The sequence below is a fragment of the Macaca fascicularis genome, chromosome 10 (genome assembly GCF_037993035.2).
Source record: "Macaca fascicularis isolate 582-1 chromosome 10, T2T-MFA8v1.1".
Lineage (NCBI taxonomy): Eukaryota > Metazoa > Chordata > Mammalia > Primates > Cercopithecidae > Macaca > Macaca fascicularis.
Genome location: NC_088384.1, coordinates 102,294,982 through 102,309,900, shown reverse-complemented (window position 1 = coordinate 102,309,900; position 14,919 = coordinate 102,294,982). Strand labels below are relative to the sequence as shown.

At 51.5% G+C, this 14,919-nt stretch overlaps 1 protein-coding gene across 5 annotated transcripts in view; it reads left to right on the top strand.

Annotated features, from left to right (window-relative positions):
• The window catches only part of CDH22 (cadherin 22), a 135,171-nt gene that overhangs the window by 50,051 nt on the left and 70,201 nt on the right, over window positions 1–14,919 (top strand). For 4 of the 5 annotated variants that reach the window (XR_012419475.1, XM_045363047.3, XM_045363046.3 and 1 more), the window contains exon 2: window positions 7,169–7,824. Coding sequence is in view for 4 of the 5 variants with exons in the window: in XM_045363047.3 (XP_045218982.2) it covers window positions 7,567–7,824 (258 nt within the window). In the remaining variant the exon portion in view is untranslated. Of the gene's footprint in view, window positions 1–6,389; window positions 6,459–7,168; window positions 7,825–14,919 lie in introns of those variants that run through there. The other variant, XM_065523224.2, reaches the window with a different exon arrangement.

Below are 14,919 nucleotides of genomic sequence, written 5' to 3'. Positions count from 1 at the left end.
ATCTGCCAAGTCACGGGAGCCTGGGCAAGGACAGAGACTCACCTGTCTGGCTGGGCCCTGTGGCAGGAGAGATGGGAAGAGTACAGGAGGGGATGCAGAGGGAAGGGGGCTCTTCTGGCCCTCCCCACACAGCTGAAGCTGCCCTGGTTGCATTACGTGTATGCTGATTTGTGTCCTGAGCCTCTGTCTTGAGCCATCTCTACTGGGATGAGGTTGGGGGGTGGGGGCAGGCAAATGAACCTTCACAAATCCCAAGAGGGGCCGTCACCCACCCACACATGTCCCCACCTTCCCTCCTCCCGGTTCTCTTGAACCTGTTCCAGTCAAGCGTGTGCACCTACCACTCCACCAGATCGCTGCCAGCAAGGTCACTAATGACCTCCGCCCCACTAACTCCAATGGTTAAGTCAAAGTCCACATCTGACCTGTCAGTAGGATCACATGATTTATCATCCCAACTGGGGGACATTGTTAACAGTTATGCCGTGGAGCTGTCCCAGGCACAGTTGGACAGACGCTCACCCTGCAATGGCAGCATTCGGCACAGTTCACCACTCCCTCCCTATGGCACTTTCTTCTGTTGGCTCTCAGAATGTCTCCCTTTCCCTCCCCTTCTCTCTGTCAGTCTCTTGCTGTTTCCTCCTCATCTCCTGGATCACTATAGCTGTGGTCCCCCAGCATTTAGTCCCCAGATCTCTTCTCCATCAACAGTCACTCCCTGGTGTTCTCACCCAGTCTCAACTTTACATGCCACTCAAATTCCCAAATTGCTACCTGCAGCAGGACCTCACCCCTGAACTCCTGGCCATAGGCACAGAAGCCTGCTCTGCATCTCTGCTTTATGCCTAACAGAGATTTGGGGTGTAACCTGTCCAAAAACTGATTGTAACACATCAAAGTCAGTTCCTGACCACCCCCAAATCTGCTCTTCCTGCCGTCTTCAACTCTGAATGAAAGGAAACACCATCATTGCCTCTACCCAGGCTGAGGGCATGGCCACACTCAGTTGCTGTCTTCCCATGAACCCCATTTCTGACCCATCAACATATTCTGTGGCCCAGCATCTCCACTGCTCCCTCTTGATCAAAGCCCCTGACTAGTCCTCTGCCGGATTATTGAAATATTCCCATAGGCCCCTCCCAACCCCAGCATCTGCCTATCTTAACGCAATAGCCAGCCAGCGTGATTTTTTTTTTTTTTCTTGAGACAAGGCCTCATTGTCACCCAGGCTGGCGTGATCATGTCTCATTGCAGCCTTGACTTCCCCAGGCTCAGGTGATCCTTCCACCTCAGACTCTTGAGGAGCTGGGACTACAGGCACATGCCAGCACACCCAGCTAATTTTTCTTTTTTTTTTCTTTTTTTTTTTTTTTTTTTTAGAGACAGGGTTTTGCCATGTTGTCCAGGCTGTCTCAAACTTCTGGGCTCAAATGATCCAGCTGCCTCAGCCTTCCAAAGTGCTAAGATTACAGGTATGAGCCACCGTGCCTGGACTTTTTTTTTTTTTTTCTTTTTTCTTTTAGAGACAGAGTCTCACTCTGTCGCCCAGGCTGGAGTGTTAGTGGTGTGATCACAGCTCATGGCAGCCTTGAACTCCTGGGCTCAAGCAATACTTCTGCCTCAGTCTCCCAAGTAGCTGAGACTACAGGCACATGCCACCTTTCCTGGCTAATATTTTTAATAGTTTTTTGTAGAGACAGGATCTTGATATGTTGCCCAGGCTGCTCTTGAACCCCTGGCCTCAAGGAATCTTCCTGTCTCAGCCTCCCAAAGTGCTAAGATTACAGGCATGAACCACTGCACCCAGCCCGGAATGATCTTTTAAAACATAAGTCAGATCATGTCACTCCTCTGCCCAAACCCTCTTAGGGGTCTCATCTCACTCACAGTAAAAACCCAAGAGAGCCTGTAGGCTCTGACTACACCTCCACCCTCTCTGACCTCATCGGCTGCTGCTTCCCCTGCACTCACTCCACTTCAGCAACACGGGACCCCCTCATGTTCCTCCTTCCCACTAGACACGTGCTGCTGACCTCAGGGTCTTTGTACTTGCTGTTGCCTCAGCTTGAAACCCTCTTCTCCCAGTTTTGTGCACAAGCCCTCTGTCCCTCACTTCAGATCTCTGTTCAAATCTCATCTTAATGACAAGGCCTTCCCTGGCTACCCTGCATAAATGATCATTTGTAATAATGATGACAGATGGATAAACAGCAAATCCCACCATCCCCAGAACTTCCTGCCCCTTACTCTGCTTTGCTTTCTCCACTGCACTTGCCATTGTCGGACACGTTATTTGTTTATTGTCCGTGTCCCCACCTGGCAAGGACTGTACCTGTTTCTTTTTGCTGTGCCTAGAACAACACAGAGTGGAAACTCATAAATATTTGTGAAATGAAGGAATGTACATTAAATCCTCATGCACACTCAGTCACGTAAGTGACTGCAGACACATGTTCGCATGCACATAGAAGCCATAGGCATATATGTAGACCCCTGGGCAGACGGACAGATTATAGGAGGTGAGGCTGAAGTGTGGACAGGCAGAGCCAAAATTAATTGAGCCAGGCCTGGGCTCAGTTTTTCATTTCATTTGGGATTAAACAGCTCTGTGCAGTAGGCTGAGACCTGAGGACCAGGGAAGGCCACCAACATGCCCCAGGTCTCATGGGAGGGGTTCCCAGGAGGGCTGAATGCGGCTGCAGGACTCCACAGCTGCCTCCCTGGACCGACTTTGAATGCCAGGACAGGGTCCTGTAGTCACCATCCACTCAGGAAAAGCAGCTGGAGCAAGAAAAGGAGGAAGGGAGGAAGGGAGGGAGGAGGCCGACATGTCTGTGGCAGCCCTAGCAGGGCTGTGCAGAGCAGTGAAGAGTTGGCAGGCTGCCAGGGCACCTAGCCAAGATGCCTGAGGGAGGACCTGTAGGCTGAGGTATGAAGGGCCAGGAGCGGGAGGGAGAGGTGAGGATGGGAGGGCCAGGGCTCCACCCTCAAACAATAGTGCAGACTGTGCCCTCACGAGTGGGGGCAGGCTTGCCCTGCCAGTGGTGACTCCGTCACTGGGTTGCAGTCACCTAGAGGTGCATTTTTTCCCATTCCCCGGAGATGCTTTATGCCTGGGGAGTCCAAGTGCCAGGTTCGAGGCACCGCTTTGTCACGAAGTAGGCTTGATAGAGTCCTCCTGGGCTCTACTTTCCCCCTCTCTAAAGTGGGGATCTTGGCCAGGCACGGTGGCTCACACCTGTAATCCCAGCACTTTGGGAGGCCGAGGTGGGTGGATCACCTGAGGTCAGGAGTTCAAGAACAGCCTGTGAAACCCCATCTCTACTAAAAATTAAAAAATTAGCCAGGTGTGGTGGCATGCACCTGTAATCCCAGCTACTTGGGAGGCTGAGGCAGGAGAATTGCTTGAGCCGGGGAGGCAGAGGTTGCAGTGAGCCGAAATCACGCCACTGCACTCCAGCCTGGGTGACAGAAAGAAATTCCGTCTCAAAAATAAATAAATACAATTTAAAAAATATATAAAGTGGGGATCTGACTCCAGGCCTTTGCCTTGGACAGCTCTTCTACCAAGAGTGCCTTCTCCTCCCCAACACCCCAAACTCCACATGTCCAGATGCGTCCTGCACTTTAGCTGCAAATGCCATCTCAGCTCATTCCACCCTCTGGACCTTTGCACAGGCTGTTCCGTCTGTGTGGAACTATTTTGTGCACAGCTCCTTCTTATCCTTCCAGACTTGGCCCAATGCCACCTCCTCTGAGAGGCCCTCCCTCCTGATATCGTATCTTTAACAACGCACTCACTCCATTCCTTCCATCATTCTCTCTCCACTTCCTCCTTCTTTACTTTTCTTCTCAATGTTTACCACTCCCTGAAATTATACTGTAGATTAATTCCTCTATTATCTGTGTCCCCCACCAGAAGGTCGGTTCCACAAAGGCTAGGACTTCTTTTTTTTTTTTTTTTTTTTTTTTTTGAGATGGAGTTTCACTTTGTCGCCCAAGCTGGAGGGCAGTGGCGCGGTCTTGGCTCACTACAACCTCCACCTCCCAGGTTCAAGCGAATTTCCTGTCTGAGCCTCCCGAGTAGCTGGGATTACAGATGCCCACCACCATGCCTGGCTAATTTTTGTATTTTTAGTAGAGATGGGGTTTCACCATGCTGACCTGGCTGGTCTCGAACTCCTGACCTAAAGTGATCCACCTGCCTCAGCCTCCCAACATGCTGGGATTACAGGCTCAAGCCACCACTCTCGGCCAGTACTTCATTTTTTTATTGCTATGTCCCCAGTGCCTAGTACACGGACTGGCATTAGAGAAGGGCTGGTAAATATATGTGGAAAGAGTGAAGGAATAACCAGAAGAAAAGCATCTCTTTGCTGATAGATCGCTGAATAACTGATTGCATCTTGCTGTCTTAAACAGAAAGCGATTGTTAACGTATATTCGATAAATGAATGAGTGAAAAGATAAAACGCTGTTCTGTCTCCCTGCTTGTAGCAGACCCTCATGTTTGGTGACTGAATGAATCTCAGAGCCTCCCATCCTTGTAAAAGGTGTTAGAAACAAAGAAATAAAGGAAAGGAGGGAAGGAGAGCAACAGCTGGGTGCCTGCAAACACTGGCAGATCTCCCCTTGACATGCCGCTCCATCGACCTCCACAGCCCTCTCCAGAAGTGGCAGCAGCCTCCCTCCAAATTCTCTCTCCCTTCAGCCTCTCCCCTCCTCTGCATCCCTACAGGGCTGTGATGGGCCCTGGAGCTGCTTGTTGGAGTTGGGGGAAGAGTTCCCATGGTGCACGCAGGGAAACCTTACGCTCCAGGAAATGAAGATTTTGGAGCGGCACCTCCTCCTCACCCACAACTCCAGCCTCATTACAACCAGCCCAGGTCGTAATGTGGGGAATCAAAGCCAGATCCCTGGAGGCGGCAGCACAGAGCAGGGCTTGCAGAGCAGAGCTGTCAGGGTTGGGGAGCCTGGTGCCCAGGTCCATAGAAGTCATTCTATACCCAGGCAGGGTATGTTCACAGCAGGATCATGGGTCCTCCTGACCCCATGAGTTCAGGCTGGGCCTATAGGGAAAGAGGGAACAGCATGTTCCAGACCCCTCCCTCCATTCCTACCTATGGAGTGTGGACGTTTTCCCACTGTCACAGCCCAGAACTACAGTTTAACCCCCTCACTATCACCCTCACTTTCCAGCAATGACTCCCCACCCTGAAACTCCTTCCATAAAGATTTTCTGGCGCAGATGCTAGAAAAAAGCACTGGGGAATTAGGCATCTGCAAAATAGGCATAAGACAACTTTCAGAGTTGTGATTCCCATGAGTTAAAGGGATGGGCATTGCCCACTGTGATGCTGGGTTAAAGAAGGTGGTCTGCGGCCGGGCGCGGTGGCTCAAGCCTGTAATCCCAGCACTTTGGGAGGCCACGGGTGGATCATGAGGTCAGGAGATCGAGACCATCCTGGCTAACACGGTGAAACCCCGTCTCTACTAAAAAATACAAAAAACTAGCCGGGCAAGGTGGCGGGCATCTGTAGTACCAGCTACTCGGGAGGCTGAGGCAGGAGAATGGCGTGAACCCGGGAGGCAGAGCTTGCAGTGAGCTGAGATCCGGCCACCGCACTTCAGCCTGGGCGACAGAGCGAGACTCCGTCTCAAAAAAAAAAAAAAAAACACAAAAACAAAAACAAAAAAAGAAGGTGGTCTGCATTTCTTCCTCACTAGAGTCAGGCCACTTCCTTTGTTCTCAGGAAGATCTGGCTAGGGCCAGGTCAGCCCCCGACCCTGACCCTGCTACACACGATCTGCCCAAACACACACCCCTGTTCACAATCTAACTCCCCATACTGGCCAGACCACTCAGCCATCATGCACGCTCCTCTGCCTGAAATGCCCACCTTTTCTTCCCATCTGCTCAGATGCCACCTCCTCCAAGAAGTAGCCCTGATTGTCTCCCGCCTACCTTCCCTTTCCAAACACCCGAGCTCAGTCCCTTCCCTGAGCCCCACAGGTCTCAGGTTGTCCACACACAGACACTTTTATAGCCCTGATCACATGCCACCTGACATTTAGGTTGTTTTAAGAAGGGTTTCACCTTCCACCCCACTAAACTGTGAGCTTATTTACCTTGCCCCTGGCAACCGGCCTAACCTGGCATAAAGTTGAAGCTTGGTGGAACTGAGCTGTTGCACTGAGCTGAACTGGACTCAGGGGAAGAACAAGTGAGGATTGAGCCCCTCACCTCCATGCACTCCTCTCTGGGCCTGAAATTCCTCCATTAAGCAGCATCACTGTCCCCTGTAAACACCCACATTAAGCCATTATTCATCATTATGGCTTGAGTAGGCGTTAGTCCCTCAGATCCTTTCCTGCTGAAAGCAGGATCTGATGGAGAGAGGGGAGGAGAGATGGATGGATCTGGGGACGGCAGGCTGGCCCAGGAGTGGGGAGGAAAGGTGTCTCTGGGACTGTGGGAAAGAAATGTTTTCTGGGGGAATGTGGAGGCACCAGAGGCAACCTCAGAGGGGTTGTGACCCTGCCTGGAGTCACTGGGGGTGTCTCCAAGCCAGGCCCTCTGGGACTCAGGTGCTCTATCCCTAGAAGCTGGTGTGGGGGTAGGAGCACATCAGAGGGCCTTCCTTTGGTGCTTGTTTCAGATGGAATGACCTGTCTGTGCCGCGATGGATAGGAAGGCAGGCGTATTGGGTAGTGGGCTGGGTGCTGGACTTCTGTGCACCGAGGAGGCGTGGGTCTTGGGGGCTCTTGAAGATGTCATCTAGAAGCACCTGGGGTGGGGGATTTCTGGGGGCTGAGTAGGGTTGGAGACATCGTCAGCCAGGTCAGGGGCGCCACCTACTAGGGTCTCTGCTTGTGTGGGCATGAAGGCTGAGCTGGGGAGGGGCTGTGAGAAAGGCGCAGGAGGTTGGGAGAGCAGGGGCGTCTGATGCCAGGTGAAAGGAGAGGCTGCAGTGTGCGGGAGAGGGTGCCTACTAGACTATGGGCTCCAAGAAGAGGGGACTGTGAGTCGCTATGGTGCCTGTCCCACCCTGCACAGTACCAGCATACAGAAGGTGTTTAGTTAGTACTTACAAGAGGAAAGATAGACTCAACTTGCCCACCCCACTACACAGAAGCCCCATCTGATGTTTTCTTGTTTCTCTTGCAGCTCCTGATGGAAGGGGAAGGCCCCTAATCCTGGCAGGATCTGCCGGCCTCAACCCGCATCCTCTCTGCGCAGGAACCATGGCGCTTCCCCGACTCAGGAGCTGTCCAGGCGCTGCCTGGTGATCCGCACGCGACGCGGCGAGGGGGGCGCGGGCGGGGACCCCGGGGGCTGTCCATGCCCCGGATGCGGCCGCGCCCCCTCCCCCTCCAGCCGGGCACCCCCGAGGCTGGGCGGCGTTCAGGGCCGCGGGCCTGTCCGGGTGCCCCGTCGGGGGCGACATCCCGGCGGCCGCGCTGAGGCCACCATGTGACACGGCGCCGCATCGTTGTGCGACGGAGCAGCGGCGCCCTGGTGCCTCCCGTCCATGCTCCTGGGCCCCGGCCCCGCGCAGGCCAAGCATGAGGCCGAGGCCCGAAGGTAGGGGGCTCCGGGCGGGAGCCGCGCTGTCCCCCGCGCTACTGCTGTTGCTGCTGCTGCTGCCGCCGCCGCCGACGCTGCTGGGGCGCCTGTGGGCAGCGGGCACGCCCGCGCCGTCGGCGCCCGGAGCTCGGCAGGACGGCGCGCTGGGAGCCGGCCGCGTCAAACGCGGCTGGGTGTGGAACCAGTTCTTCGTGGTGGAGGAGTACACGGGCACGGAGCCCCTGTACGTGGGCAAGGTAAAGTGGGGCCCCACTCCAACTCCAGATCCCAGGACCCTGAGGACACCCACTGGTAGATACAAGAAACCCTAGTTCACCTTTCCTTTTAAATCCACTTTTCATGTGCCTCCTTCTGCTCCCTGGCCAAAGACTGATAAGGGAGTCCAGAGCCCCACTCCCACTCTGCCCCATGGCCTCCTCTCCTCCCCCTCATCTTAGAGAGAGCCCAGCAGGCAATCCCAGCCCATCCTGTAGCTAGATGCATGCGGGATTTAGGAACGAGTTTGCAAATCCGGTCCTCTCTACTCTACATACTCTAGCCACTCTGCTTAAAATTCTTCAGCGGCTCCCTATGCACTTGGGGTCTAGCCTAAATTCTATCCATCTATCCATTGATTACAAAGATCTGGCTCCTCCTCCAGCCTCATCTCCCGCCACACTCTCTGAGTTTCAGCCTCACTGCCCTTCTGTTGCTGTTCTGAAAGTCAGTCAATGCCCCATGCACACTCCTGCCACTGCCCCTTTGCCTAAGTTGTTTCTCCCGCTGAACTGCTCTTTCCTGCTCCTTCACGGATGACCTTACACTCACACTACAGCTCCAAGTCCACTTTCTCAGAGAAACCCTTCCTGCCCACACCAGACTAGGACAGATCTGCTGTCACATCCCCCTTGAGGTCCCAGCATCTTTCCTTCATAACACTTTAATTATGCATGTGTTTGTTTGATTGTGCAATTAATGTGTGTCTTTCCTATTAGACCATGTTTGTTTTGCTGGCCATGAAATCCCCGGTGCCTAGCACAGACATTGCTTGCAAACGGTTTATTAAGTGAATGAATGAATGAATGAATGAATGAATGAAACTACTTTCTCAAACTCTCTGAGTAAATGCTGGTAAATCTGGCTGAAGATCTGTGCCACAGAAGTATAAGAAGCTGAGAAGGACTTTTATTCATCCATTCGATTCCTGAGCCCCTTGTGGGGCCCGGGTGTGATGCTGGGGAGAAAAGGCGAGTGAGATTCAGCCTCTGCCAGTTTGGGGATCCCCAGAGTGGCAGAGGCACCCTGGTGCATAAAAAGCTTCACGAGTCAGCACTGGGCACTGAGTAGGCAATCATTAAATAGTATATTTTGTCATGTCTCTTCATGGAAGAGAAAACACCTGAACTGGGTTTTGACGTAGGTGTAGGAGTTCATCAGGCTGGTGGGAAAGAGGACGTAACCTATGCAAAGATTTGGAGGCCTGAAAATAGCTGGTTTGCTCAGAGCCTTGTTAGCAGTTGAGGTGTTGAAGTGGAGGGTGATTGTAGGGCATGAAAGTGGAGTGGTGGCCCGGGACACTATCTGGCTTTTGTTAAGGCCAATTAGCTTTCCAGGAAGTCTTGGTCAGCAATGTGGGTGGGCAGAGACGACTCCAGAACTTCCTGTGTGCTTAAATGAGTCTGGGAACTGGGAGGCAGTTCTGAGGCTCAGAGATCAGGATCCTTGACAAGGAGAGAAGGAAAGTCTAGATGTAAACCTTTGGGTTTGCCTTGCAGGAAGTTCAGATTTTCTCTGGTCTAGACACAGTAATCCCTGGCCCAAAGCTACTTTCCCCTCCATACATGTGGCTGAATGAATGAATGAATGAATGATTCCTATGAATTAAGCTGAGCAAGGATTTGACAGACAGAGCTCAGATAGGTTCAAGGCCTTCTCAAGATCATCCAGCAACCTAGTGGCAGAGCTTAGGACTCCTGACTCCCAGTCAGGTGTGGGAGATGGTGGCGCTGGTAGAATGGGGTGAGGGCTGGGGATGGAGTGACCAAGGCTGCTATATGATAGGTAGTAGCCAAAGGTGAAATCGCTAAGAATGAAGGCTTTGGAGGCAGACAAATCTGAGTGTGAGGCCTGGTTCTGCCAACCCTTTCACTGTGTGACCTTGAACAAGTTCCTTTGCCGCCCCAACACTCAGTCTCTTCATCTGTAAAAATGGGGGCTCAGAGAGCCGGCTTCCTAAGGTTGCTGAAGATTAAAGAAGAAAACAGAGCACATAAAGTGTTCAGCCTGCGGCTTGTTTGTTGTTGCTGTTTTTTATTATTCCCATATAAAGTACTTAACCCTTAAACTGCAAGGTGGAAATCATCATTCCCTTTGGTAGGTAAAGAAACCGAAGTAACAGAGGGCAAAGTCATAGTCATGGGTGAGTGGCATGGCCAGGACTTGAATCTGTGTGAGTAAAAGTGTTTGTTGCTGGTGGTGGCGGTGGTGGTTTCATTTTTGTTTTTGTTTTTGAGACAGAAACTTGCTCTGTTGCCCAGGCTGGAGTGCAGTGACACGATCTCAGTTCACAGCAACCTCCACGGCCGGGTTCAAGCGATTCTCCTGCCTCAGCTTCCCAAGTAGCTGGGATTACACCATGCCCAGCTAACGTTTGTATTTTTAGTAGAGATGAGGCTTCACCATGTTGGCCAGTCTGGCCTTGAACTCCTGACCTCAAGTGATCCACCTGCCTCGGCCTCACAAAGTGCTGGGAGTACAGGCGTGAGCCACCGCGCCCGGCCCCCTGAGCTGAAGCTTTTAAGCCCCCAACAGAGAAAGAGAAAAGGCCAATCCCAGCCTGATTTTCCAGACCCCTCTGAGACTCTCAGACCTGGGAAAAGGCCTTTGGTCCAGGAAAACCCCAGAGACACAGGAAAGGACTGATGCATCTGCCTAAATATCAGAGGAGGTGGTCATCTGAGGCACTTCAGCCCTGCTGTCTGCCCAGCAGCTGGGGCTCTGCAAAAGCCTCCCCAGCCACCCACATCCTGAAAAGATGAGAAAACCAGCTTCTGACTCACGCTTTCATCTGCCCCTACCTAGCCTTTATCACCTCAACAGCATGAACTGACCCCACCCCCATCTCATGGAACCACAGTCTATAAGCAGGGGAGGGCCCTGTAGCTCCCTTCATTAGAAGGAGGGGAAACTGAGGCCCAGAGGCAGAGAAGATCACGCCAAGGCTACACAGCAACATAGCTGCAGAACCAACCCAAGAAGCTAGGTCTCCTAACACAACCTCCATGCTCACTTCAAGAGCTTCATATTAAGCAGCTGCCAGGAGTCAAGCACTGTGCTGGGCCCAGGGCCCTTTCTGTTTCCCCCAGCAGCCTCTCTCCACAATACTGTTGGGACTTGTCACCCTCCTCCTCTATCACCTTCACCCAGAGCCCCTGCCCTGCTCTCTTACTCTCAAGGCCATCTCCAGAAAAGCACTCCATCCAGGGAGGAAGAGGTTTCATCTCTTTGCAAATATTTGCCCTATGTGCACTTTCTTATGAGAGGTGGCATTGTGTGTGGTTAAAGGGCCACCTGGAGCTGTACTGCCTGGGCTCAATTCCTAGCTCGGTTGCTTGTGATCTTCCTGACTTTGGGCACTTTACAGTTGTCCCTCGGTATCTCTCAATGGGGGATTGGTTCCAGGACCTCCCATGAATACCAAAACCCAATATAAAATAGCAGAGCATTTGCACATAACCTATGCACATCCTCCCATATACTTTAAATCATCTCTAGAGTATTGATAATACCTAATACAGTGTAAATACTATGCAAATAGTTGTTATACTATATTGTTAAAGAAGGACAAGAAAAACGTCTGTACATATTCAGTACAGACCCAATTTTGTTTCTGAATGTTTTTGATCCTTGGTCGGTTGCATTCACTGATGTGGAACCCATGGATACAGAGGGCTGACTGTATTCACCCTCTCTGTGCCTCAGTTTCCTTATCTGTTAAGTGAGGCTATTACTAGGACCCAGCTCAAAGGCTGGCCTTGGAGAGTCAATGAGTTAGTACTTATCAAGAACCTAGAATACTTACTGGGTCCTGGCACGTGCTCAGTAAGTATTCACTTTTATTATTGTTAAGTCTCACCTTGTAAGTCTCACTATTATTGAGAGTTCCACCATCTTGAGTGTACCATCTAACTACAAACTCCCACCCCAAATCACAAAAAGTATTTTTGGCAACTTAACGTTATAGCTTCTTACCACTAAATGGGGGGAAGTTTGTCATTAGCCCACCCCTCCCCACCCTAGGAATACGAGCTTGGGCTTTTAAAAGCCACCTGTCCCCTTTCCAGCTGAGTCCCTCGTATGTACGAGTGCTTGTGTGGGCACACACGTGAATGCAAACACACATTCTTATACCACGCTCTCTCACTCTTCAGGAAGAAAGGACTTCACCACGGTTTCAGTTAATTCACTGCTTCCTGGTTTCCCCCACCCCAGGGAGCCGCTCGGAGCATCCGTCCTTGTCGAATTCTAAAGGTAGCTTAGCAACAGCACCATCCGCAGAGTGAACCCCAGGCGCCCGACGGTAACCTATTTTACAACCACCTCCTCCATCACTCGCCGCCAGGCTTCTGTCAGCACCCACAGGAACTGCTGGGCCCCGCGGTTGTCACCCAGACCCCACACGAACAGCTCCTTCTGCGGCCCTGCCCCCATTGGCAACCCTGGCCCACCTCTCCCCGACCTTCTCACGACACCCACCCTCAAAGCAACCTCCCAGCATTTCCATAAAATCTGGGTACTCTGACTAATCCCTTTTCCGAACGGTAATTTCCCCCGAGGCTTCTGTCAGCTGGATGTGGATTTTGTAGGATTTTTAATTTTTTTAAAAAAAAGATAGAGTTATGGGGTCAGCACTTATGACCAACTCCTGTAGGCGGTGAGATCTATTTTAGATATACGGCAGGATTAAAGTGGGGAGGAGAGCAGATTTAATTAAGTTGCTAATATTTAAAGAAAATTGATGAACTCCTGGTTTACGAGTAGCACGGTTGTGAACAGACCCCTCATTCCGGGGAGGCTTTTTATTTGATTTGCTTTCCGTTTAAATCCTGGACTCATTTTATTTGCGTAGCCGCACTGTCCGTTTAATTGTCTTTAATAAGGAAAACGTACCTCTGCTCGCATTTAATTTTGATTTAATTAGGAGGAAGTAATTAATGGCTTCATAAATCCCATTTTTCAGCCCCCTGGGATGAGAAACCATCACTCTTGTGTTTTTCGTGTTGTTTATGATCAAGGGATGGGGCTTGAGGGGGATTTCTCCTCCAAGGCTGGCCACACTTGATGTGGTAGAAAGAACTCTGAATGTGGTGTCAGGCTTTGGAGCCGTCTCTCATCACCTGTGTGACTTTAGGTGGGGTTTAGACCCTCTCTGGGCCTCAGTTTGCCCACCTACACAATGGGGAGAGAGTAAGTTCTGATGCACAAGATGAGACATCAGTGAGATAGCAGTCAAGGGTCTAGAACTGTGCCTGGTGTGTTTTAGGTTCCCAGCGATTGTCCATGTGTACCTGGGATTTAAGAGTGGCTGAATTAAGCAGAAATCCCAGAAGACAACTGGGGGAGTCTGATGACAGTTGTATACTTTATTATTCATGTATTCAATATGTTTGGTGCTGTGCCCCGTGCTGGGTGCTGGGGAGTTGGAATAAACAGCCAGATGCTTGACCCTCAAGGAGCTTGCAAACTCACACTCACGTGCGCGCACACACACACACACATTCAACTTTGCCACCCCCTGTATTTTCTCTGCAGGTATTGTCAGGGTACCTAGTGCGTGCCAGGCACAGAGAGTTCTGACATAGACAAACCTAACTTAGTCCATACCTTGAGGCCCATGACAGCTGGGGACACAGATGTGCAACACTAGAAGTTACAGGAGGGTGTGGAGTGGAGGGGTTTGTGTACGGGGCAGGAACGGAGTAGGTGAGGTCTCTTCAACCAAATAAGAGGGCATCTGAGAGGGCTGCCTGGAGGAGGAAACAAGCTGAATTTGAAAGACAAGAAGGCATTGATTGGATCATGGCCCCTAGATCTCCAGTAGGTCAGGATTTGAGTCTGTGTGGTTCTTGTATCAGGAGATAGGGGATGAACTAGGTGACCCCTCAACCCCTCCTGAGACCAGCACAGGAAAAGGAGAGGGAACTAATTTACATTGAGCACCTACTAAGCGCAAGGAGCTTCCATATATTATCTTATGAATCTTCAGAATATATATGGTGAAGCAATATCAGCCCCATTTACAGATGAGAAAACTGAGGCTCAGAGAAGGGTAGCCACTTGCCCAGGCGCGTGCACAGGTTGCTGGCAAAGCTGAAGCTGGTACAGAGCTGATTCTGACTCCAAAGCACGTAATCTTTCCTGATGTGTGGCTTGAGGTTCTTTTCCAAATGGTAAAATGGAGGCTTAGAGAGAAGAGGCCACCGATGACTGTGGCCTGCAGGGCACAGGGCAAAAGACTGGTGTCAAGGCCACTGTCCAAGCTGTGCAGCCCAGTGGCCACCCGGTAGCCCACTCCTTCCCCTTTTCTCCCTCATCCTCTGCTACAGGCATTGTAAGCAGACTAGCCAGATTCCCAGAGACTGCAGAGAAACCAAACTGGACTTTGGAGTCAAACAGACCTGGGGCCACCTCAGTCTCTTCACCTGGAAAATAGGGATACGTTTGCAAACCCCACAAAGTCAAGCTCAATTTCTGCAGATGGCCTGCAACACATGTGTGACACATAGTGGGTGCTCAATAAATGAGAGCACCGTCTTCCATCCTCCACTCACAGCTGAGAGTCCTGAGAAATATCTTCTTAGGGCAGAGCCACAGGCATTCCCCCTTCACTCTGGAGCTGGGACCCAGGCAGGCAGGGAAGGCAGCCCAGCTGGGCCTGAATTCGTAACTCCCAGATCTTAGCTCCTGCCCAGGCCGATTGCCCCTGTCTGACTCTGCGGTCCCCAGAGAGCAGCCAGTAGGCCCCAGGGTGAGCTCTGCATCATATTCCACAGAAGATGACATCACCATAGGCTCTACTCCCTCCTCTCCATTCCTCACTCATAAGTGAGCCCTGCCTGGGATCTGAGTTAAAACGTCAAGGGCTGCAGGGACATGATGGAGAGCCAGGAGATGGAAAGGGAAGGAAACAACCATTAGCAGAGTGCTTAAGTCAATGTAAACATGCTCTCATCTAATCCTCCCCACACCTGTGCCAAGTAGGGCTCGGTCTGATTTCTCAGGTGGAAACACAGGGGCTCAGAGAGGTAAAATGGACAAACCTATGGTCCCAACATTAGTGAGTAGTAGAGTCA